Raw genomic sequence first — 26296 nt, 5'->3', positions numbered from 1 at the left:
AAACATTAACCTACATATCCTACTTTTGCTTAAAAGTAACAGCTCCTGTTGGACAGACTCCAGTTCACTTTCTTCATCTGTACAATGGAACTAATACTCCAGTGTAGACTGACAAGATTGTTTCAAGGAGGAAATGGAATCATGCCTGTAAAGTGCTCAGTATAATGCTTGGTATATAATATCTAATCCTTGGGAACTATTGTTACATTTCTGTACAATGGAAGTTGTGATGTAAGAATTTTCTATCGGCAATGACTCGATGCCACTTAACAACAACATCAATCTATAAAAAGTGAAAGCAAAAGTAAAATTTCTAATGAAACTCCAGAAGTTCAGTCCCCTTTCCTTTCTTAGTTTTTGTGGAATATCTGCAAATAATGACAGTACTTTTAAAAAGTTTGTAGAAAAATAGAATGAAAAGATAATAGAATTTTTTCCAGGCACTTTTTGAAGCCTCCTCTTACAGATGCATGTTTTATATGTGTGTAGAGCTGTGTCCCTCCGAATACAAATCCAGACAAAGGAGAAGGAAAAGGAACAGGGGTTGTCACTAAGTCAGGAAAGCTGTGGTTATAAATCAAGTTTGTGTTGGGGGAGGGATTGTACAGGAATCATCTTACCATGTTCTCTTGCTCTAGTGCTAAGAATTGTGATCCAGTATAAAAAACACGGGGCTATGAGGTCACTTGTGCCTACATGCAACAAGTCTCTGCTGGGGAGATGAGGCCATTTTGGTACATATGTGTGTGGTTCAAAGGAATCAGTCTTTGGACGTGTTTTTTATTTAAGAACATATGGATTCCAGTTCTTTGGGACACATGCAGTTTTTCTTTTGGCTTGGGGAAAACTCAATGTTAGGGGTTTGGACAAGTGGTTAATGCTGTCTCTTTTAAAAACAAAATCTTATAAATAAACCAAACATTGGATACAGTATATAGTAGTAGTTTTTGTTTTTTGTTTTTTTTTTTACTGAAATGTTTGTTGTCTACATTTTGGTGCAAATAAAAGTCAGCCTGGACTCCTAGACACCAGCAAGTTCTCCTGCTGTGTGTAACTTCTCTTTTTGCTCTTCTTCTACCTAGAGTTTTCTTAGCTGGTCTCCTTGCTGTTTGTTCGATTCTTGGAGTCTGTTGTGAGGTGTCCTATAAATTAAATATCTAAGGTGATGGATGTTTGCTTGTCTCAAGGAAATTACATGCATGACTATTTTGGCCAAATCTTACCTGGGTGGTGCTAACGGTGTGCTTGGTTGCTGTCCAAAGGTTGGCAGTTCAGGTACACTCAGAGGTCCCTCAGAAAAAAGGCTTGGCGATCTTATTCTGAAAAATCGGTCACTGGAAGCCCTGTGGAGCACGGTTCTACTTCAACACAGTTTGAGGCTGCCATGAGTTGCAGTTGACTACTAGTTTTAGTCTGATATAGCAGAAATGTGTTTTGTAAAAAGTTTAACCGTACACTAGCATCAACTGGTTGGAAATTTCTAGAAGACATAAATTCATTCTGGATTTAAAAAGTGTACATCCAAATGATCTGGCAAGTCATCATTAGTAACAACTTTTGGCTACGAAATGTGTGTAACCATTTGAAGAGAAGTAGAACACTCAACTTTTTTATGACTAAATTATTTTCTACTTTGCAATTTTGGTTGATATGTGTTTTCAATAATGGAAGGCATGGTGAAATAAAGGGAACAAATGTTGAGGTAATAAGAATTTTGATACAATGATGTGGCACATATGTGGCCCAAGTGGGCTCTGGTAGTAAGAATGATGTGACAAGGCCTGTTTCTCAAGGTTTGTGCAGTTAGACAGGTCCCCGCCTGCTCGTAGTTAGTGCATTCTTCAACTGACGTAACAGAGAGGCTGAAGATACAGTCATGAAACATTTAGATATTTGTGCTTGAAAATTTTATATAAAATTTACTCTATGTTGGACCAGTAAGTCTTTTGTAAATATTTCTTGATTGACTAAATGAGATTTATCAATCGGAAGCAGCAGTTAGAAAATGGGTTGAGGCAGGTTGGGAATTAATATAATGTAGAAAGATGTAGGAAGAGGAAACCCCAGGAAGGGGGGAAAATATGTTTAGAGCAACAGACAACAGTGAGGATGAGACTCTATGCAGGTAAGGGGCACTGGGGTGGGGAGGTGGGTGCCTTAGGTGGGGACAGAATGATTTAGGACCATGCTTCTCAAACCTCTAATGCCCATGATGAACGATCTGCTTTGTTTGTTAGCTTGCATTGTTTTCTTAAATTTCTAATCTGCTGCTTTTGTAAAATTCAATAACTGAATTACTAGGAAAAATGATTTGGTGATATGAAAATATCCAAATGTCCACTTTCTTTTTTTTTAATGCTTTGTTGTGAATTAGGTGATTGTTTACATGTGAGAACATTAGTTTCACATTGATCCCGTTGTATATCATTTTCTTGCCATGGTTACAATCCCCTCCATGCATCATCCATCTACCAAAGGGTATACCCTGCATGCCTGTCCCCGGTAGTCTGTACACAGCCCCTCTCCCTCTCTGTGTCCAAAGTCCTCAGCCGCTCCATCTCCCCACGTCATCATCTTTGCCTCCGTCCCTGGCATCACTGCTTCTCTAGGTAGGGTTCCATTCTCCGCTCTTCTCCCTTGATGGGCCCAGGGACTTCTGCTCCTAGACTGCAAAGTTAATCACTCCCCTACCTTTGCCACAAAATGTCTACCTTTACATTTCCAGCCCTTATAATCAGACCTGGTAACAATTATTCATTATTATATCACAAGAGACTTATCCACATCTCCTTTCATCAGCCCCGACTAGACAGAATGGATGCTACTCAGTGGAGATTCTACCTTTCTCCGTGCCCTCTGGATCTAGGTTCCCTCTTGAAAGCTTGTAAGTCAGTCACTTCTTCCCTCTGTAGAACCCCCATTCTGGGTAGCCAATGTCCAAGTTGCCCATCCCTGTCCTCTCCGTGTGCGGAGGGGGTGGGAATGCTCCTCGTTGTGAAGATTTATTTCCTCTTTTGAGCTACTGCTTCCATAGGTGTAGGTCAAGTTCATCAAATTGTATCAGATTATTCTTTTTTCCCTCTTGTTTCTTCTTCTTGTTGAGCTCTGATCATCTAGTCCTAACATTATTCCCCTCTTTTCCTCTTTGAAGTCATGCCTCAATCCTTGTGTCCTGAAGTTCTCTTATTCCAAGGTTGTGCATACATCGTCATTTACCCCTGTCCCACCTAGCCCATGTGAACCTGCCCAACCATTCTCCCATCCACCTTGTTCTTCTTTTTCCCCTCCCCTTTCTTGTGTATTGCAAGTTCCCCCCTCCCCCAGCTCTCCTGTGTCTGTTCCCTACCTTGTGCTCTTTCTTTCCCTCCCTCCCTCCCCACCTCTCATTCCATACATACCGGTGATCAGCACTTATATATATAGATTTCCACCCCCCTTTTTCGGTTCACTTTCTATTTCTGGTTATCTCTCATCAACCAATAGAAAAGCAGTTCATTAAATGATGCTGGATTTCAGATCACATTCTGAGTAGTACAGGCTTAGGGAACATTCTAAGATGAAGCTGGAAGGAGGTTGGAGCTAGATGGTGAAGAATCATTTGTAGTTTTGTGTTCTGAGCACAGATGTCCTCAGACTTGGGACTAGTTGAATGGACCACTCTCTGCTATCCTCTTGGATTTGCACTGCAGATTAATTTGTTTAAAACTTGCATGCTGAAGAAATATTTGATACAAACACACATTTAAAAATAATGTCAATTTAGAAAATTATTGGTTGGTGTCACTTACATTACTCTGTATTTCTCTGTTTGGGAATTGTGGTGCTGCAGGGTAATGCACTGGACAACAAGATCACTTTGAGCCGCAAGGTGGGTGGTTCAAACCCAGCAGCCGCTTCCCAAAAACCCTATACAGGGTCCCTATGAGTTGGAACCTACTCAATGGCACTTAATAATGACAAAGGCAACATGTATACTTTGTTTTGGAAACGTGGGTTTATTTAAGTAGCATGACACATTTCCAAGTTTTTTCTTCCCTCTTCTCATCTTCTACTTGAGTTGGATGAGTTTTACAGCAGATTTCTAAAGAGACCAGAACTGACCTTTTGGCCCTTCCTGCCTTGTGCTGTCTTGCTTTTTGACATTATCTTCACAGTCACAAGGCTTTGAGATGCTGCGAGTGCAAAGGACCACGCTGGGCAGGCTGGGACACAGCTTCTGTCGAGGCTTTAACCACAAAGCAGTGGTGGCTCTCAGGCGGGAGGACGTGAACGCCTGGGAGAGACGAGCGCCTCTAGCCCCCAGACACATCAAAGGTATCACCAATCTGGGCTATAAGGTCTTAATACAGCCTTCAAATCGACGGGCCATTCATGATAAGGTACGTATTTCTGATTTTTAAAATATGTGGGAATAGACCATGCTAAGAAGTATGCAAGAAACATGGACAATTTTGAGAAACAATTTTGCAACCACAGTAATAGCAAGTAAACAGTATGTGTGTGGCTACATAGTTAGCTATGTATGTGTACAGGAAGACATAAGTGAGCAAATGCATATTTATATGTAGGTGTATCTGTAAGTGTATGTACATACATACATTTGAGTGTACTGTATACTGTTGTTGTTGTTAAGTGGTGTCAAGTCGCTCCTGAGTCATAGGGTTTCTTTGCTGCAGCAGAAAGCCTCATCTTTCTCCTCCAGAGCAGCTGATGAGCTTGAACTGGAAGCCTTGTGGTTGGCAGTCCAGTGTTTATCATATAGTACCACCATGCTTCAATGTTGCATATATAATATCAGTTAAGGACGCTATGAAGACATGTAAACAACTCATGGATTGGTTTAAGGAATTAAAAGTCTTGGTTCTTTGCATTGGTGGACAACTTAGTCATCTGACACAATTCATAAAGTTAATATTCTACTCGTTCGTTTAGTGGGTAGCCTGTTGTTGTTGTTGTTAAGTGCCTTCGAGTTGGTTCTGACCCAGTGACCCTGTATAGAGTTTCCAAGGAGTGGCTGGTGAGCTTGAACCTCTGACTTTGAGGTTCCAATGACTTTGCAGTCCAGCGCATTAACCCACAGTGTCACACCAGGACTGCTGGTGGTATAGGGAGTCCTTAAAGCTTCTGAGTGGCCATGTAAGTTATAGCTATTTGTTTCTGCCCATCTTGAGCAAAAGAGAAAGAAGGAAACCAAAGGCTTCAAGGAGAAACTGGTCTACAGGACTAATGACAGGTATGAACTAAGGTCTCTTCTAACCAGAGATCAGATAAACTAGATGGTGCCCGGCTACCACCATTACTAACAGTAGCCAGTCGTAGATAGAATGGGAGAAAAATGTAGATCAAAAACCATATTCCTAAAAATATACCAGACCTGATGTGCACTGTGGGATAAAGCACTACTAGACCGCAGCGTTGGTTTGAACCACAAAGTCAGTGGTTCAAACTCACCAGCCACTCCTTGGAAACTGTATACAAGGTCGTTATGAGTCGAAACCAACTCAATGGTACCTAACAACAAGAAGAATAACTGGACTGAAAGAGACTGGAGGACCCCAAGACTGCTGCTTTAACATAACTTTTGGCACTGAAGTCATTGCTGAAGGTAAGTCACTTTTCAACCAAATAATTGATTGGCTTTTTAAACAACATCACCCATGATTAATGTGCTCCCACAAACAACTGAGTATATGGACTCAAATAGTCAACATTTACTGAAAAACAAAGAGGAGAAGACAAGGCAGGAAAGGGAAGCTAGATCAATGGAAACAGAGCAAACCAAATAGAAATCATGAGAATGCTGTGACATTGTGGAAATTGTAGACAAGGTCATGGAACAATTTGTATAAAAATTGTTAAATGGAAAGCTAATATGGGGTGTAAACTTTCACCTAAAACATTATACAATATTGTTAAAAAATATATGGGCATAAAATGAACCTGTATGTGAAAATTAAAGAGCATCTCGGTGAACATTAAGTGCTTGTTTTACTTTGGAGTCCTGGTGTGGCACTGTCGGAGAAGCACTGGATTGCAAGTTTGGTTTGAACCACAAGGTCTGTGTTTGACAGCACTTAACAATAAACAACAGCAGTGTTACTTTAATACCACTTAGCATTGGGAGACAAAAGTAAACAGGAACCATATTTGTTACAGGGAATGCTTCCTTTTGTTGAGTTTATTCATGAGAGTTTATTTACCTTGCCAGCCACTGTGCGAAGCCCCTAAGGTTATCATTTGGTTCTGTTTCGTCTACTTAATGACAGTCTGGTAAATACTTCATTGTATGGATGAACTGTGGTTTATTTAACCAGGCTGTGCTAAGTGGACAAATGGACTAATTGGACAAAAAGCCAGCCAGAAACTATGCATTAATTCTCTTACTTTGTCTCCTACTTGTCTTTACTTTACTCTAAAGTAGATTCCTAACAAGATTGATCTTCATTTTATCCAACTGCCAGATTGGTGCTCTCTGAATTCTGCCCTGATCATGCCACCCCTTTATTTAACACTCTGAAATGACTGTCCTTTGCCTCCCTGTACCAGCTGTGCAGTCCTGGACAAATCTATAAGTCTCAGGTCTCCTTTTTGTAAAACAGCAGTCATGGTGCCTACCTCTTGGTACCATTCAATGAGATAACACATGGCAAAACGTTTAACAAAGTACATAGTAAACTATTAGTAAATATCAATGATTATTGCTGTTATTGTTACTTATTAACCAATAATATTCATGTTACTCTTAAATTCCATGATGATATTCAAATTTACTTTTCCAGATTAATTTACCCATCATGCCCTTGCTCCCCTGCGTCCATATTTGTGTATATGTATTTAATGACTCTCATTGATATTGTTGTTGTTGTTAAGTGCAGTCGAGTTGGTTCTGAGTTGGTATAGGGTTTCTGAGGTTCAAACTGACCTTGCAGCCCAGCTCATTAACCCGTAGAGCCACACCAGGACTCCTCATTGGCATTTCCACTTTGTAGTTCCCATCTCTCTCTCTCTCCAAATCCTTCCCAGTATTTTAGGTAAACTTGAATTTCCACATTTCCCTGATCATCCCACCTAGGTATTATCTCAATATACGTTAAGTTACGACACCGTTTTGTTATTATTGTTGTTGTTATGTGCCATGGAGTCGGTTCCGACTCATAGCGACCCTGTATAGGGTTTCCAAGGCTGTAAATCTTTACGGGAGCAGAAAGCCTCATCTTTCTCCCACGGAACAGCTGGTAGTTTCGAACTGCTGACCTTGCGGTACGCAGTCCGATTCGTAACTACTACGCACACCATTTAGATTCTGTTAATCAGACGGTTCTTTCTAATTCCGCCTTGTTTTCCTGTGATCCTGGCTTCTGTACTATGTTTTTGAGCTCCTTTATGGGATGGATTTTGCCTTGAATACATTCCACTGTACAAACTAGGACAGTGATAAATACTAAAGGTCCCGAGGTGGTACAATGCGAACTGAACCAAAAGAAATGAAAAGTAAATGAAGATACACGAGGGATCTTCAAAAAAGTCACGGAAATATTCATTATCTATTAATTCCATTTTCCCACCAACATTTTGAAGACTCTTCGTATTATTTTACCTTTTAAAAAATATAACTTAGTAGTAAGTCACTATTGAGTATTGAATGTTTCAGTGCATTGCTGGTACAAAATATGCACTTCACAAGCGTAGTTATTTAAATTGCCTGTGGTAGTGGTTATGATCAAGCTATAATCTCTTCTTAAATATGAGCATGTGCTAAATTTTTAAAATTATTTTTGCTACCCAACTCAACCTTGATGAATTTCCTTTAACCAGTAAGTAAAAAAAAAAAAAAATTAGAGATATCTGTTCTATTATTTGTTGTTATTGATACAGAATTTTGTTCCTTCAGGAGATTAAGCCTTTATCTATATTTTCCACAACTATTTATTGGAGAAAATATAAATGAGGAGCATAATAACCTTTCATCCAAATTACATTCCCAGGAATATGTCAAAGCTGGTGGCATTCTTCAGGAGGATATTTCTGAAGCTTGTCTAATTTTGGGAGTTAAGAGACCCCCAGAGGAAAAATTAATACCCAAGAAGACTTATGCCTTCTTCTCCCACACAATCAAAGCACAAGAGGCCAATATGGGCTTGTTGGATGAGATCCTAAGACAGGTAATTAGTGACAAACATTCATAAATATTAACGTGGATGAGTAATGTATTTTGCTTTTAACTCTGCATAGAGTTTTAGTTTTCTTTCATCGGAGAGGAAATATGTCATGTTCAAACCCACCAGCTACTATTTGGAAACCTATACAGGGTTGCTATGAGTTGGAACTGACTCAATGGCACTTAACAATTCATGTCCATAGAAAAAGCAGTGGACAAGATGGTCCCCTGAATGGTTTGCATCTCTTAGGGCTCTCTGCTATGCAAGCTTAGAGATTGTAATGGGAGAAACCAAGCATATTTCATTGCTTTTATATCCTTAAATGAAAAGAATGATCAAAGTTTTCCCCTCTAAGTGACCGCCAATTAATAAAACTAAGTTTTCAGTTACTACCAATTAGAATTTGGGAGCTGACAAGATCCATGTTGTTGTTGTTATGTGCTGTCGAATAGGTTCCGACTCAGTGATCCTGTGTAGGGCTTTCAAAGAGCAGCTGGGGAGTTTAGAACTGCTGAATTTATGGTCGGTCAGCAGAACCTTTGTTTTTGTTGTGAAGTGTTCTTGAGTCAGTGCTGACTCATAGTGACCCTTGACTGTATGTAGGGTTTCTGAGGAGCAGCTGGTGAGTTTGAACTGCTGACTTTGCAGTTCAACTGACCTTAAGGTTAAAGTGCTTACCCTATGGCACCACTAGGGACCATATAGTTCACCAACTTTATTTTTTAGATTGGACCCAAAGCGGTAAAGTAACTTAGTAGAGGTTTCACATTTCTGTGAATACAGAATTGGACTGCAAGCTCTTTTTGTATTTATTAACATTTGTAATGGAAAAAAGCATTTTCTGGGATGCAAGTGCTACTGAAAAGCCAGCAGCTGTTTAAAATATCCATTCAATAAGTATTTACTGAACACCTTTAGTATGTCTGATACTGTTCACTGCATGAAAGGAAAAATGGTAAGATATTCCTGTCCTCATAGAGTTTGCGTTCTAGTGGGAGAAGACAGTCAATACACAAATAAGTAATACATCTTGTATATCATTAGGTGATAAGTGTAACAAAACAGAAAGAGAAAAGGAGTACTGAGTTCTGGGGAAGAGTAGATTCTGATTTAAACAGGATGACTGAGAGGGCTTCATTGAGAAGGTGGCATTTGAGGAAAAATTTGAAGGAGGTGAAGAAACCAGCCACATCCAGCTGGTGAAGAGTTATTCTAACCAGAGGAAATAGTAATAGTTTAAGTAGATCATGCTCTAAAATGTTTATTCTGAGGCAGATGCATAGAGACAAAAGTTTATTAGTAGTTACCAGGCACTTGAGGGAGGAGGAAATGGGGAGTCCTGAATTTCTAAGGGGTACTGAGTTTCTGTTTATTTTGTTGTTAAGTTCTGTTGAGCTGATTCTGACCCATACTGAGACCCTCTGTAGGATTTGCAAGGCCGTCAATCTTTCTGGGAACAGAAAGCCTATCTTTCTCCCACAGAGTGGCTGGTGGGCTCAAACCAGTGACCTTGTGGTTAGCAGTCTATTGCTTATCCTATGCAGCCACCCAGCCCTGTTTAGAAGAATTTCTGTTTATGTGGATGAGAAACATTTGGAAATGGTAGTGGTGATGGTTGCGCAACATGGTGACTGCCTTTGGTGTTCTTGAGTTGTGCACATAAAAAATGGGTAAAATGCCAAGGTTTTCGTACATATGTTTTACCCTAGTGCAAAAGAAATGCTAATTCTGCGTGCTGTGTGGAAAATAGGAAGAAGGAGCAGTAAGGTTAGTCTAGACTCTGGGCCATCCAGGCTGGTTGCTTTATCAGGCTTGTGGAATTGAAGGCTGTGATATGTGGATGTAAAAATGGCATGATGGAGGGGCTGTCTGACCGCTTTTAACTTTGCAATGGGGAGAAAGACTCAAGATTAACAGCCAAGAATGATACCTGTGAGGTGGGGGTCAGACCGGCTTCCCACCTCCAACCTTTTCCCCAATTCTGACACCAACCATCCTTCTTTGGTTACTTCTCTGCTGGGTTCTGTAACTCATTGTGAGATCACACAGAATTCGCAGACCTTACTCATCATTATGGGGTTTAGTAGGGAAGTAACAGGTTACAACACAGGATTGGAAACATCTCCTGACTCAGTTCTTTAATCAGGACAGTCTCCTCTCAGGTGTGGCTCTCTTTGACCCTTGACCTGTCAGACCCTTGGGTGTTGCCTTGCTTGGGGCAGAGCTCTTTTAGCTTTACTGATGAGCCAGAGGTGTCCTACTTTACCAGTAAACATCAACCCAAAGATGCTCATCTCTAGCTCTGTGGGTCAACAAACGTAATTCCACCAAGTGTTCAGAGGCCTCTACACTACCTGCAAGCCTTCTGCCCAAAGGCACTCACTCAGCTTTCTTGCTCTGTGGTCCCAGAAGTCCATAGTGCCATCTCCTGCAGGTCTCCTGGGCCTGCTGCTCCCGTTTCTTTGCTGTTGCCTCTTGTTGTCTCTTCTTGTCTCAGCCAGTCTTAAGCTCTCTCTCTGCATGAGAGTAGGGAGTAAGCAGACAGAGGAAATTCAAGGTCAAAGTCTGTTTGACCCTTAACTAATAGACTAGAACCTGACAATCAGGGAGAGAGTAGGAGAGTTTACAATGTAGGAAAATATATTTCATGTAGACATATAGAGCATATTCCTATTAACTAAATATGCCAAACCTGGGCTATAGTTAATTTGCAGTTTTTCTGAAGAAAACATTCAAAAAGTAATTCATGAAAATAATATTATAAGAAGTTTTCACCTTAAGCAAATAAACTCCTAAAAAAGTCTTTTAGAACCATTTTTGTTATGTGAACATTCTTCGTTCATTATAAGAAAATTAGTAAAAATAAACCTGGCAGGATTATTTTTTGGCAGCATTTTGTAACCAATTTTTGGAGTTAGATGAATATTAAATAACATCCTTAAATTCATGCACAAGCTAAATAATGGTATGATCCTTGAGGAAATAAAATGACTTTAAAATATTCTAAAATTACTATGTTTCAATTGCTTTGAAGCATAAATTAATAAAGTTATCCTGAGAGACGAGAGATGGTGAAGTTTGCAAAGAAAGGAGAAGAATGAATGAAATTTTAGTGAAGGAAGTGAAAATAAGTCAGGTGTTAACTTTTTGAATGCAGCTTTGCCCGTAGAAAGTTGGAGAGAAAAAGAGGGAAATACAAAGTAAGAGAGAGAAAAAGAGAGAGCTTTGTGTAAAGACTGGAGAGGGAGGGAGTGTTGTTATTGTTTTTAAGGGAGACATTGGCATGTTTAGGCTGAGAGGAAGGAGTCAGTGTAAAGAAGGATGATACAGGAGAGAAGAGGTATCATTGCAGGAGACTGGTTTTGGAGAACACGGGAAAGAGTTGGGATCTAATTGCCTTTCTGGTTGTCTCAGAAAGGAGGAGGAGCAGAAAGGATGGATGTGAGGGTGTATGGCGATGTAGAGACATTCACAGGTCAGGGAGCAAGAAGTTCAAGGAAATCATACATTTGTTACTTCATTGATTACCATCAAGGGACACTTAGCATCTTGCTATGAATATTTTTCATCTTCATATTTCTCTGTGATCCCACTAATTGATGTGTAACCTAGCATTGTCTCAACAGTGTAGGGACTTCCTCATAGCTCCTTATGTTAACACATCAAAATACATTTTGTAAGAGGAAAAAACCTGTGATATAATTGCTTGTTCATTGTCTTATTCAGTGTTTCTTGTTTTTGTGTGCAGTAAGTTAGTGCTGAGTTATGGTGACCCTGCGTAGGGTGTCTGAGGAATGGCTGGTTGATTTGAACTGCCAGCCTCGTGGTTAGCAGTCCAGTGTTTATCCCAGAGTGCAGCACCACACTTCTATAATGAAAATACAACAAATGGATGACTTTAGCAAACAAAAACTAATTTGTCTCACTGTTCAGGAAGCTAGAAGTCCAAATTCAGGGCGCTGGCTCTAGGAGAAGGCATTCGCTCTCTGTTGGCTCTGGAGAAAAGTTCTTGTCCCTTCTCAACTCCTGTTTCTGATCAGTCTTCATGTGGCTAGTCACTTCTCACCCCCATCTCTGCTCTCCTTACTTGTTTGTTGTTGTTGTTGTTAAGTGTCATTAAGTCTGTTCCTACCCATAGTGACCCTGAACAGGGTTTCCGAGGCTGTAAATCTTTACGGGAGCAGAAAGCCTCATCTTTCTCCCGCGGAGCAGCTGGTAGTTTCAAACTGCTGACCTTGTGGTTTGCAGCCCGATTCATAACCACTACGCTACCAGAGCTCCTTCCTTACTTGTTTAGTCTCTTTTATATTTCAAAAGAGATTGACTCAAGATATACCCTACACTAACCTTGCTTCATTAAAATAACAAAGGCAACCATTTCCCAAATGGGATTGTAGCACAGACAGAGAGATTAGTATTTACAACGCATGTTTTTGGGGGAAATAATTCAATTCATAATACTCACATGTGTTTTTACTCATTGATATTAAGCTTAATGGGGCTAATTTGAAATTTTGATCCTTTCTTCAGGAAATCCGACTTATTGATTATGAAAAAATGGTGGATCATAGAGGAACACGGGTAGTGGCGTTTGGACAGTGGGCAGGCGTGGCAGGTAGGCATGTTAGGGCTTTTCCCTCACCTGCTTTCTTACTTTGCTTGTGGGATAACTTTATTTTTGCTTACCTGTGTCAGGAATTTTACTTAATTGTGTTCATGAAGAACTTGACCAAGAGGCAATTGTATGAAAAGAACAAAGGGATACTGAATGATTTTAAATAAAAAAGGTGTGCTCCAGGTTTGTATTCTTTCTCCACACTTATTCAGTCTGTATGCTGATCAAATAATTTGAGAAGCTGGATTATATGAAGAAGAATGTGACATCAGAATTGGTGGAAGACTCGTTAAGAACCTGAAATATGCAGATGACACAACTTTGCTTGCTGGAAGTGAAGAGGACTTGAAATAACTTCCTGATGAAAATCTAAGGATACTATGGATTGCTCCTCAATGTAAAAAAAAAAAAAAAAAAAATCCTCACAACTGGACCGATAAATGGAGAAAGATCGACGTTGTCAAATGTTTAATTTTGATTAGATATGCAATCAACACTCACAGAAGCAGCAGTCAAGAAATTAAATGATGTTTTGCATTAGGCAAATCTGCTGTACAAGACTTCTTGAAAATGTTCAAGAGCAAAGATGTCATTTTGAGGACTAAGGTGTGTCTGCTCCAAGCCATGGTAATTTCAGTCTTCTCATATACATTTGAAAGTTGGACAATGAATAAGGAAGACCATAGAAGAATCAATATATTTGAATTATGTTGTTGGTGGAGGATACTGAAAGTACCATGGACTTCCAGAAGAAACAAATCTGTCTTAGATGGAGCACAGCCAGAATGTTTCCTAGAAACAAGGATGGTGACAATTTGTCCATTGTCAGGAGACACCACTCACTGTAGAAGGACGTCATGGTTGGTAAAATAGAGGGTCTGTGAAAAAGAGGAAGACCCCCAATGAGATGGATTGACACAGTGACTACCACATAACATAACAACCTCAAACATGACGACAATTGTGAGCCTGTTGCAGGGCTTTGCAGTACTTATTTTGTTGTGTATGGGTTGCTATGAGTAGGAACCAGTTTGAAGGCACCTTGTGATAAGAACAACAACAGCTTAGCTATTTGTACCATGAAATAGCTTGTGGGAGTCCTAGAGCCAATTGCCACTGATTTCATTTGTATTTATAGGTTTTAGGCTTGGAGAGACTGGGACATATATAAACACTGATAAGAATCAGTCAATAGAAAGGGATAGTAAAAGGAATAATCCAAGAGTTAATGCCATGGGAAGTGGTAGGGTCCCCTCAGGGCACACCCCCTTCCAGGACTAAGACTCAGTGGAAATACATGAGCAGACATATGCTCTGACTAGTGACCGTGTTGTTCACCGATAGGGGAAGTGAGGGAAAAACAGCAATGAAGCTGTGCCCTACCCCATTCAGTAGACTCCTGTGAACCCTAGTGGAGACCTGGTTGGCCAGCAGTTTGGCAAGACCCGGGAACTCCTGGGCCCAGAGTCAGTGACATAGCCACAGAGAACTAGAGTGGTAAATGAAGCATCCAGCTGATAAGAAGAGAGGGCATATGCACAAGAACACCCACACTTGCAGATAATATCAACTTGACCTTCAATGGTTGGATGATCAGAGCTCAACTAGAAGAAGAAATCTGATACAATTTGATGAACTTGACCTACACCTGTAAATGCAGTAGCTCAAATGAGGGACCAAATCTTTACAGTGAGGATCATTCCCACCCTCTCAATATACAGGGTAGACAGGTATGGGCAACTTGGACATTGGCTACCCAAAATGGGGGGCTACAAAGGCAAGAAGTGACTGGCTTATAAGCTTTCAAGAGGGAGCCTAGATCCAGGGGACATGGAGGAAGGTAGAGACTCCACTGAGTAATATCCAATCTCTCTGGGAAGGACTGATGAAAGGAGATGGGATAGCACTCACATGGTACAATTGCAGATATAATTGCTATCAGGACTGACTGTGAGGGTTGGAAATGTAAAGGTTTTGCAGCAAAAGGAGGGGAGTGATTGACTTTGCAGTCCAGGAGCGGAGGTCCCTGGGACCATCAAGGGAGGAGACCGGAGTGCGGGACCCTACCCAGAGAGACAGTGATGCCAGAGATGGAGGCAGAGATGATGACATGGAGAGATGGAGTAGCTTGGAACTCTAGCCCCAGAGAGGGAGAGGGCTGTGTGCTGATGACTAGGGTGGCAGGCTTGCAGGTGTACCTTTTGGTTGGTTGATGATGCATGGAGGGGATTGTAACCATGGCATGTAACAATATATGATAGGATGAATGTAAGGCTAATATTCTCCCATGTAAACTATCACCTAATTCACAATAAAACATTAAAAAAAAAAAAAAAAGAGTTAATGCCATGGGAAGACAGGAAAGGATGGAATCTGAAGCAAGTATAGAGATATGAGCCTTAGCTAAAAGAAGGGATGCAGCTGGGTTAGTACATTTGATAGTAGAAAGTTGAGAGGATAGATCCAGTGAGACTTCTCAGATTCCTTCCAAGTCTGAGAAGCTGTGGTCTAGGGTTCTTCATTGCACCAAGCCAACTCAGGAATGTAGAGCGAACAGCATTGACTCCTGTCAGCTAATGGTCTTTCTATCTGTCTGATTCTACACTAGGGATGATCAACATTTTACATGGAATGGGCTTACGACTCCTTGCTCTGGGACATCACACACCTTTTATGGTGAGGTGTTTATTTCATTTATTTATTTATTTTAAATACACAGCACACTTGTAGAACAGAACAATATTGTTCTCAGCTTGTAGACTAATCTGATTCGTGTGTGCTTACTTTCAGCACATTGGCATGGCTCATAACTACAGGAACAGCAGTCAGGCTGTGCAAGCTGTCCGTGATGCTGGCTATGAAATTTCTCTGGGTTTGATTCCAAAGTCAATAGGCCCTTTAACATTTGTCTTCACAGGGACTGGTAATGTATCAAAGGTAAATTCCACCTGCCTTTTTCCTCTAAAGCAGCCGCAAACTCTAACAGTATCTCGGAGATTTTGGGCATTTTGAAGGCATTTGAGAACCTCACCATTCCAGGAATGGACACTCTAGTTTTAGCCCTTTTCATATCTGCAATTTTCTAGTAGTAAAAAACAGAGGTCCAAATAGTTTTTATTGGGTTTTGGTTGTTTTAGTTGATTTTCAAGGCTTAGAATTCTTTTCATTTTTAATTTGAAAGGGGTAAGTTGTTAGTAAGTATGAAAGTCTTTTCTTAGGGTGATCTGTTTTCCTCTACCTTTGATGTATGTCCAAAAGTTTGGCAGGGACACAGGATGTAAAATTTCAAGGCTCTGTAGGAGAGTTTTGCTAATAAGGTATTAGGAAGATTATCCATTAAAGAATGGAATGGATTATATCTTCCTTCGGGGATGGTTTTGAGGATGTATTTATGATCCCCCAGAGAAACTTGTAATTATAAAATAAATCTTCGGTCCAAGAAAATTAAGTATTTTGCACATGTTAGTGGTGGTTATGTGCCATGGAATCGGTTCCGACTCATAGCAACCCTGTACAGGTTTTCCAAGGCTGTAAATTCTTGAGGGAGCAGAAAGCCTCATCTTTGTCCTGCGGAGTGACTGGTAGATTTGAACTACTGACCTTGTGGTTAGCAGTCCAACTCGTAATCCACTCTGCTACCATGACTTCTTATTTTTCCTGTTGTTGTTGTTGTTAAGTGTGACTCTATATAGTGTTTTCAAGGAGCATCTGGTGGGTTTGAACTGTCCACCTTGTGGTTTGTAGTTTAGTGCTGATCCTACAGCGCCACACCACATAGGAGGTTGGTTACTCTTTGTGTTATATTGAGATGGTCATCTAGATTTTTTCTTTTGAAGTAAATATAGTTTCTCCACTAGAGTGAATTTTTGCAATGGAGCAGAAAGGAAGTAGAAGTCTTTTATGATACCATCATTTCTCAACACTTGTTGCTTCTCTGAGCAACTGAAGTAAAAAAATGAAACCCCTTTCATGAGTGCTATTTAAACGGAAAGAAAACTGACTTGCAGACTTCAGATGAACATTTCATCCTTTCATCCATGGTATTCGGCTACCTTCCTGACAAGTGGAGGCATGAAGTTGTAGGGAGATAAATAGAGGAACCGTTATATGTGGCTTCTTCTCTAATAGATGTTTGGATTTTTCATTCATACATTATTTATAGGGAGCCCAAGAGATATTCAATGAACTACCTTGTGAATATGTGGAGCCTCATGAATTAAAAGAAGTTTCCCAATCTGGAGGTATTGGAAAGCACATGGTGGGATTGGAGGGGCAAGGGTTGGGGAACAACTGTATGCTTTATTATTTTAACAGTCTCTGTGTTATAATATTTTATCACCAAAAAAGTCTTTATAATTTGTCAGCCACTTTACTAATTTCCTTCTCCTCTGCAAGACCTCAGGAAAGTGTATGGGACGGTGTTAAGTCGTCATCATCATCTTGTCAGGAAAACAGATGGTGTATATGATCCTGTAGAGTACGATAAATACCCCGAGCGCTACATAAGTCGTTTCAGTACGGATGTGAGTATAATACTCAGCTGTTGATCTGGCTGCTTACGAAGCACTATTGTTAGATGGTTTTCAAGGAGAGAAATGATGAATGAGTCTATTTGTGTAAAGTTGTCCATACTGATTTAGCCCGAGTTCTGTGGGTGTCACCTGTTGGCCTTAGGAGTTGTTTGCCATTCTTGGTGGAGAAGCCTTGGCTTACTGGTTTTGGTGGTTGCTGTGGATATGCATTTTGCGTTACTGTCTCTGTTTCTTATTCAGTTCTGCATGCTCTTCATAGTTCCAAGCCATTTCCTATGGGTGTTTTTCTGCATCCGTCTTGTACTGTTAGCGCTGTTGGCAAAGAACAATGCCTGTGAAATTTGAGCTGAACACAGCTTTATGTGTTCTGTGGCTACCAATAGCCATTGTGATCTCAGCCAGCCATCTTGAAATCCAGGATCACAGGGAACCAGACCCAAGCCGACTGTAGCAAACAGCTGCTTACAGACACTCAAGTCCTCCTGATGTAGACACACTGATTTCATCTTCTACGAAGTTCAGTACATTTATCCATTCTGTAGTCATTGGTCATGCAACAGTCCTTTCCTCATTAAACCAACAGGCATGAATCAAAAGCAAAAATGCATGCATTTATTGTGAAAGGGAATGCTTTCAGTAATTTTAGATACATTTGAACAGCATAGCATTTTGGGATTTTGGTGTGAACTTGAATTGTTGTAGCATGGGAAGCATGTTACTGACGGAATTCTGATATGCAGCTTGAGATGCTTTGAGGAACAATTATGAAACTAGTCAAACTGAAAAAAATTACAATCAAGTAAATTTCCACTCCTTATCTTCTCAATCACAAAACTATTGGTGATTAGATGCAGTCTAAAAGTGAATAATGACCTAGTTACTTTGTATGCATGTATGTAGCATTTTTCTCCATGGATCTTACAGATGTTATCTGATTTAATCTTCACAGCCTTCCTTTGAGGAATGGGGGACATATTATCCCCATCTGGCAGGTAAGGAACACAGAGCTCAGAGAACTAGAGATAGTGTGAGTTAGATCATGGTTGAGCTAAACCTAGAGCTCTAGGTCACTAGACTCTCCTTTCCTTTTCCTCTGCTATGCAATATGTCACAGAAAGGGAGTAATAATATATGTATGTCCGTATGTTTCTCTATCATGGGGATACTCTACAGCAAAATATGGGGGGTTATGTAATGTCTTCGCTTCAAAAGATGGCCACTAACCTTGCCAATAAAAGAGCCAAATAGGATGTAAAAATTAAGCCATGTCTCAGGGTTTTTATGGCTAGCTCTCTTTCTGCACTGCATTGAAATAGACTTCCTTTCTTTTCTCATTGAACTTGGAACTTTGCTTTCCAGGTTGCGCCCTATACAACTTGTTTAATTAATGGAATCTATTGGGAACAAAACACCCCTCGCCTACTAACCCGGCAAGATGCTCAGAGTCTCATGGTTCCCATCAAATCCTCAGTTCCTGGTGTTGAAGGATGCCCTGCCCTGCCACACAGGTAAGGACTTGAGTCCAGCAATGATGGCAGTTGCTAACAGCAGCGCCCATTATGAGGGACTCAAAGATTATAATGTTTGTACTTATCATACGTAGCCTAGATGATTAATGACTAGCTGCTCTTTCCTTATTGACCTCTTGGCGGCATTTGACCCAGTTAACCATGAATCTTTCTTGAAATTCTCTTCTCTTGACTTTTGTGATTCTACATGCAGCATAGATGTCACCTCCCCAGAGAGACCATTGCTTCACCAGTTCTGGCTCCTTCTAGCATATTATTCTCTTTGTTTGTTTCTGTTTATTTCCCTCTGAAATTCATGATCACTTATTCTTCTGTGTTTGTAATTTGTCTTCCCTTCTACTAGAATCTAACGCTAGGAGTCCTTTTTTATCTTGGTCACATTGTTTGATATAAAGACATGCAAACATTTATTGAGTACTGAATTAATTAATCAGTAAATACTTGTGGAATGCAAGTATGGTCTGGAATGCTACTGTGCTAAGCTGATGGGCAGAGAAGTGTAAACTATGTGGTTGCTCCCTTCAGGATATAACTGGAGCAAAAGGACACTCACATAAAACATAAACCAAAGCTATGTTGTAGTTGTTAAGTGCCGTAGAGTCAGTTCTAACTCATAGCAACACTGTATAGGGTTCTCAAGAAGCAGCTGGTGGGTTTGAACTACCAACCTTGTGGTTATCAGTTCAGTACTTAATCCTACATAACCATACCTGGACTCCTTGATAATTTGTTGTTGTTACTAAGTGTCATTGAGTAGGTTCTGACTCAGAGTGACCTTATATAGGGAGGGTTTCCTTGCTGGGTATAAAGCCACAAAAACGCAGCTAAGACACTGTCACTAGAATAGTTAGTTACCATGTAGAGTTTGTGTAGACCCATTCATTACTAACAAGTTGACTCTGACTTATAGTGACATTATTAAACAGAGTATAATTGCCCCATAGCATTTCCACAGCTGCCACAGAGCAACTGGTAGGTTCAAGATGCTGACCTTTTGCTTTCTACAGTTTGTGTAGACAAATTGTAATTGGAGATTGGGCAGGAACATTGTGGTTGACCTTGATAGGCTTTAGAATGTTGGGTGCTAATTTTCTTTATAATGCTAGTGATTTCTGTGAATTAATATGAGATTTTGTAATAACTAAACAGCGTTGTTGTTGTTGTTGTTAAGTCAAGTTGGTTCTGACCCAGAGTGACCCTGTATAGGGTTTCTGAGGAGCAGCTGGTGAGCCTGAACTGCCGACCTTGACATTCAAACCAACTTTGCAGTCCAGCACGTTAACCCACAGTGCCACACCAGGACTCCACTAAGCAGGGTGAAGGTGGTATAATCAAACCTTCATAAGTTATTTACAGATGAATAACCAGGTTAACTATTATTAGTCTCTTGTCAATGATTACTCTGGGGAAGGGATTTTCCATTTTTCTTTAATTACTTTATTTTCCCCTTGAGGAGAATAAAACTTATATTGGAAAGATTCTCTGTATCCCAGAACAGTATAGTGGTTTGAGCAGTGGCCTGTGGGGGGAACAAAGACCCTAAGCACCTGGAAAATATTCGTCTTCTATAATTGGAAGTTGTTCCAAGCATCTTTTAATTTTATTCAGTTTTGGTCTTTTGGGAAACTTTAGCCTTCCATGCTCTCATCTAACTATAAATGCTGTTTTCAGACTTGTGGCTATATGCGACATTTCAGCGGACACAGGAGGTTCTATAGAGTTTATGACCGAATGTACGACGATTGAGAACCCCTTCTGTATGTATGATGCAGAGCAGCATGTTACGCATGACCGGTAAGTTGGTTAAAGCTGTTAGAGAGAGAGGCACAGACTGATACATCATTTCGCTGTTGGTGGTAAGTACCGCCGAGTTGGTTTATGAGGAGCTGCTGATAAGTTTGAACCACCGACCTTGCAGTTCAAACTGACCATGTGGTCCAATACTTACCCTGTTGTACTTTTCAAAATTAGTCAGTATTGTACATCTTTACAAAGACAATGACTATTTAGGGAGATATGCTCAAACATGTTAAAAGATTTGATAGAGAAACCACATGCACATTTGAACATTTAAATATATCTTGTGGTTGTTAAGTGCCTTCAAGTTGGTTCCAATTTATAGCAACTCTGTATAGGGTTTCCGAGGAGTGGCTGGTGGGTTTGAATTGCCGACCGAGTACTTAGAAGTTTAGTGCTTTATCCTACAGTGCCACCCCAGAGCTCCCTTTGTGTTTAATTGTGTTTAAATATATATACAGTATATTGACATGGGAGAAGGGTTCAGGAAGAATTGAAGCGTTTCCTTTGAAAAGTCTTCCTATTTTCTTACACACATTGTGCAAACTTACAAATAACGGTGGAAGAAGTATAATGGACTAGACATCTGGAAGAGTTAGAGTTTGCAAATATGATTTTGTACACCTGATTAAATCATATTGCTTCTCCTAGTGTGGAAGGTTCTGGGATTCTGATGTGTTCTATTGACAATTTGCCGGCACAGCTTCCAATTGAAGCTACAGAATATTTTGGAGACATGCTTTATCCTTATGTTGAAGAAATGGTAAGCAGAATCGTGGCATCAGCAATAACTCTGTGACTTTAAATAAAATCGGAGAGTGAGCTTTAGAATGTTCTGGTTTTCTGTATCTCAGAAATCTGTTGTAAAATGAAATGACAACTCTGTCCCAAAATCCTATGGACACTCTTTTATCGTACATTCTCTGCTTATTGTCTCCTGGGGAATGCGATTATACTAACTGATTTTGTGTTTAATTGCAATTGCATTTATCTCTCATTCTGCATATTTTATTAAGAATGCTCATTACATGTGGGATGGGATTTGCTTTATTTTTAATTCTTCCTGCTGCTTAGGTCAACACATATTGGGGCGTTCTTACTGTGCTGTGATTAAAAGATTTGAAAAATCAGAAATACAGAAAATTATATTGGATTGAAGCCACTAATGCCAGTGGGTAGTGGTCTATGCTTAAGTCAGGTGGTTTTCTTTTGTGATCAGAGATTGACAACTGAATGCTATGCTATTTAAATTTTTTTTTTTTTTTTTTTTGCCAAACAACAACAACAACAACAACAACAACTCTGTCTTATTTCTTATTTATCCCAGGTGTTCATGTCTGGTAGCTGTTTGCTGTAACGAGGATTCTAAATACATAAATAGTGGCTTCCCTTTACTTAATTTGTAGTTTCTCTTAGGAGTGGTTACGGTACAATAATGCAATAGTTGGTGAGACTTGAAAAGTGAAACTTCCAGTTTGTGACTGTTCTTTGTTTCTGATCTAATTTAGCTCATTTTGACTTTTGCTTTTCTCCTGGAATACGTAAGCAGGATGATGCCGGCTATGGAGTCGGTTCTAACTCACAGCGACCCTGTGTAGGGTTTCCGAGGCTATAAATCTTTATGGAACCAGAAAACCTCCTCTTTTTCTCCCCCAGGCTTTACTAGAGATGTCAGTTCACTTTATGGCCTTTAGCAGAGTTCTTCCTTTCTGAGCTTCAGATATTAAACCGGTGAAACAAGGTGGTTGTAGTACATAACCTTGATAGTGCTTCCCTGTTCTAATATTCCATAATTCTAAAAATCTGAGCACCTAAAAATTATGAGTATATATTTTTAAAAAGTAATAATGAATTGATCTAAATGACTACTTTTTTTTTTTTTTTTTTTAAGTTCTGCATTCATTTCCACCTCTGGTATCATTTCCCTTCAGCCTGAATAATGTCCTTCAGTGCTTTTTATAATGCAGGCTTGCAGACAACCAATTTTCTTAGTTTTCCTTTATCTGACTCTGTCTTTCTATTGCATTCATACCTGAAGTATATCTTGGCTGGATATAGTATTACTTGATGTATATTTTTGCAAGCTGTTGTTGACTTTTTTTTCTCTTAAGGTTCTCACGAGATGTTCTGCCAGTGTCTGCTGGTCTCCATAGCATCTGAAGTTAAGTCTACAGTAATTTCACCACATTCTCTCTTTTCTCCAATGCCAATTACCTGTATATTAGATGTTTTGATATTTCTCATAAGTCTTTGTTTTTCTTTAGAGCAGATAATTTCTATTGATGTTTCCAGGTTCGGTCATTTCTTTCCTTTGTCATCTCTATTTTGAATTATTTGGTTCTTATGGAAATTCATGGTCTCTTCCATTGTTGTTTCTGTTGTTAGGTGCCTTAGAATGAGTTCCCATTCATAACCACCCTGTGCACAACAGAACCCTGCATGGTTCTGCACCATTCTCACAATTGTTGTTGTGTTTTTAGCTCACTGTTGCTGCCACCATGAATGCATCCTGCCACATTCATTATTTTGCCCACAGAATCCTTCAATACTGCAACCTGAGGCTTGTTTCTTCTGTTCGTTGAGATTCAGAAATGCTCAGTGTGTTGTCACCTTTTGGTTTCCTAACTCCAGGTCTTTTCACATTTCCTTATAATACTTGGCTTTGTCTTCCTGAGGGATTCTTTGAAAATTTCTGTTCATCTCTTTAACTTTCTCATTCTTTACTTTGCTTGAGTTTCTCTACTTTCAAGATCAAGTTTCAGAGTCTCTTCTGCCATCCACTTTGGTCTTTCCTATCATTTTAATGACCCTGCGCTTTCTTCACGTACGATGTTCTTGGTGTCATCCCTAAACTGCTCTGGTCTTAGACCATTAGTGTCTGTTGCATCATATCAGTTCTTGAGAGGGTGGTGTTATAGGACAACCATTGGACTTCAAGCTAGGTTTGAACTGTAGTGTCGGCAGTTCAAACTCATCAGCTCCTCCTCAGAAGCCCTGTATAGCATCGCTATGAGTTGGAACCAACTCGATGGCACTTAACAACAACAACGTACTTAAAGTAATTTTTGACTCTCATAGACTTGTTTCAATATTTTTCTGTTTCAGTCTCATCTTGCATATGAGCAATTGATGGCTATTTTACATTCATCCTCTGACCATGTTTTGACTGATGATTCAACTTCTTCATTGTCATTTCCCACAAATACAGTCGATTTCATTCCTGTGTAGTCCATCTGTGAAGTTCACATGTGTCATTGCCATTTATGTTGTTGAAAAATGGCATTTGCAATACATAAGTTGTTGGTTCTGCAAAATTCTACATGATTTCCAGCATCATTTCTATCACCAATGCCATATTTTCCAACTACTGATCCTCCTTCTTTGTTTCTAACTTTCACATTTCAATAAGCAGTAATGATCAATGCATCTGGATTCCATGTTTCATACTGAAGAAGTTGGTGGAATTCTTCAATTTCATTATCATTGGCTTTAGTGGTTGATGTGTAAATTTGAATTATAGTAGTATTAGCTGGTCTTCTTTGTAGGAGTATGGATATATCGTATCACAGATAGTGGTATATTTCAAGATGCATCTTGAATGCTCTTTATGAGGCTGAATGATGCCATTCCTCTTCAATTTGTCATGACTAGCACAGTAAACTATCTGATCTGATTCATAATGACCAATACCTGTTCATTTTAGCTCACTAATACCTAGAATATCGATCTTTATGTGTTTTATTTCATTTTTGACAACTCCCACTTTTCCTAGATTCATACTTTGTACATTTCGTGTTATGATTATTAGTGGATGTTTGCAGTTGTTTCTTTTCCTTTTGAGTTTTGCCCCATCAGCAAATGAAGATCCCCACAACTCTTTCACCCATGTCATGCTGGTCAGCTCTACTCTCAGGAGGCAGCTCTTCCCATGTCTATTCTGAGTGCCTTCTAACCTGAGAGCATCATCTTTTGTCAGTATATCAGACAATGGTCTGCTGCTATTCACGAGATTTTCAGCAGCGAAATCTTCAGCAGTAGTGTGCCTCGCCTACTTCCTAGTCTGTCTTAGTCTGGAAAGTCTGCCGGAACCTGTCCACCACGGGTGACCCTGTTGGTCGTTAAAATACTGGTGGCATAGCTTCCAGCATCACAGCAACACACAGCCAGCACAGTACCACAGATTGGCAGGTGAGTGGTGGAACACCACATATACAGTACATCCGTTCTTCTGTCTTCTTTTCTCATTGTCCAGCTTTTGCATGCTTGGGTCAGGCAGACCATACTCATCAGAGTGACAATTTTGCTGTCTTTCTCTAGGATTATGGTATGTCAATTCCTCACCTCTTTGAATGCCTTGCAATAGGCTCTCTAATGTCTCGTCCACTTTTACCCATTAGGAGGTATCTTAGTTTTCTAGTGCTTCTATAATAGAAATGCTACAAGAGGATGGTTTTAACCAACAGAACTTCATGGGTTCACAATTTAGGAAGCTAGAAGTCCTAATTCAGGGTTCTGGCTCTCAAGGAAGGCTTTTTCTCTTGGCAGTTCTATAGTAAAGCTCTTTTCAGCTTTTGTGTTCTGGGTCCTTAGAGATCTCCCTGTGCTTTGGCACTTATCTTACTCTGTTTGTACTTACTTACTTGTTTAATCTCAAAAACAGATGTACTCAACATACACGTTGCACAAATCCTGCCTTATTAATATAACAAGACAACCCTTTACAAATTGGGATTTTAGCCACAGGCGTAGAGGTTAGGATTTATAATACATATTTCAAAGAGAGGTGGTGACCCAACGGAATGTGGAAATCATCAGACATTATCATTAATATCACATGTGAGTAAATTTCTAGTAAAGATAATTCAAAAATCACTGCAATAGTACATTGATAAGAAACTGCCAGAGGTTCAAGCTGGATTCAGATGAGGACATCAGATGGATCTTGGCTGAAAGCAGAGAATAACAGGAATATGTTTACCTGTGCTTTATTGATTAAACAAAGACATTTGATTATATGGATCATTACAAGCTGTGGACAACATTGTGGGGCATGAGTATTCTGGAACACTTAATTGTGCTCATGAGGATCCTCTATGTAGACCATGAGGTAGTCATTTGAATAGAACAAGGGGACATGGAATGGTTTAAAATCAGGAAAGGTGTTCACTAGGGTTGTACTCTTTCACTGTACTTACTCGTCTACATACTGAGCCAATAATCCAAGAAGTTTGTATACTAAGCAAATAATGTCAAGAAGAACATGGCATCAGGATTGGAGGAAGACTGATTAACAACCTGCGATATGCAGATGATACAACGTTGCTTGTTGAAAGCAAAGAGGATTTAAAGTATTTACTGATGAAGATCAAAGACTACAGTCTTTGGAATGGATTACAACTTAATGTAAAGCAAACATAAATCCTTACCACTGCACCAATAAGTGACATCATGGTAGATGGAGAAAATATTGAAGTTGTCAAAGACTTCATTTTACTTGGATCCACTATCAACACTCATGGAATCAGCAGTCAAGAAATCAATTGCTATATTGCATTAGGCAGATCTGCTTCACAAGACCCCTTTAAAATGTTCAAGAGCAAAGATGTTAGTTTGAGAACTAAAGTGTGCCTGTCCCAAGCCATGGTATTTTCAGTAGCATCATAT

At 39.7% G+C, this 26296-nt stretch overlaps 1 protein-coding gene across 1 annotated transcript in view; it reads left to right on the top strand.

Moving 5' to 3' along the window:
- Positions 1-26296, top strand: part of AASS (aminoadipate-semialdehyde synthase) — a 75127-nt gene that overhangs the window by 11553 nt on the left and 37278 nt on the right. The window contains exons 2-11 of the mRNA XM_006859323.1: positions 4155-4379; positions 7986-8162; positions 12690-12774; positions 15383-15450; positions 15565-15711; positions 16937-17015; positions 17170-17297; positions 18666-18814; positions 20507-20629; positions 21284-21395. Of these exons, the coding sequence (XP_006859385.1) occupies positions 4170-4379; positions 7986-8162; positions 12690-12774; positions 15383-15450; positions 15565-15711; positions 16937-17015; positions 17170-17297; positions 18666-18814; positions 20507-20629; positions 21284-21395 (1278 nt within the window). The 5' untranslated portion in view covers positions 4155-4169. The remainder of the gene's footprint in view (positions 1-4154; positions 4380-7985; positions 8163-12689; positions 12775-15382; positions 15451-15564; positions 15712-16936; positions 17016-17169; positions 17298-18665; positions 18815-20506; positions 20630-21283; positions 21396-26296) is intronic.

This window comes from Chrysochloris asiatica, unplaced genomic scaffold, assembly GCF_000296735.1.
Source record: "Chrysochloris asiatica unplaced genomic scaffold, ChrAsi1.0 scaffold00032, whole genome shotgun sequence".
Classification (NCBI taxonomy): domain Eukaryota; kingdom Metazoa; phylum Chordata; class Mammalia; order Afrosoricida; family Chrysochloridae; genus Chrysochloris; species Chrysochloris asiatica.
Note: the sequence above shows the minus strand (reverse complement) of the source record. Positions and strands in the feature narration are given on the sequence as shown.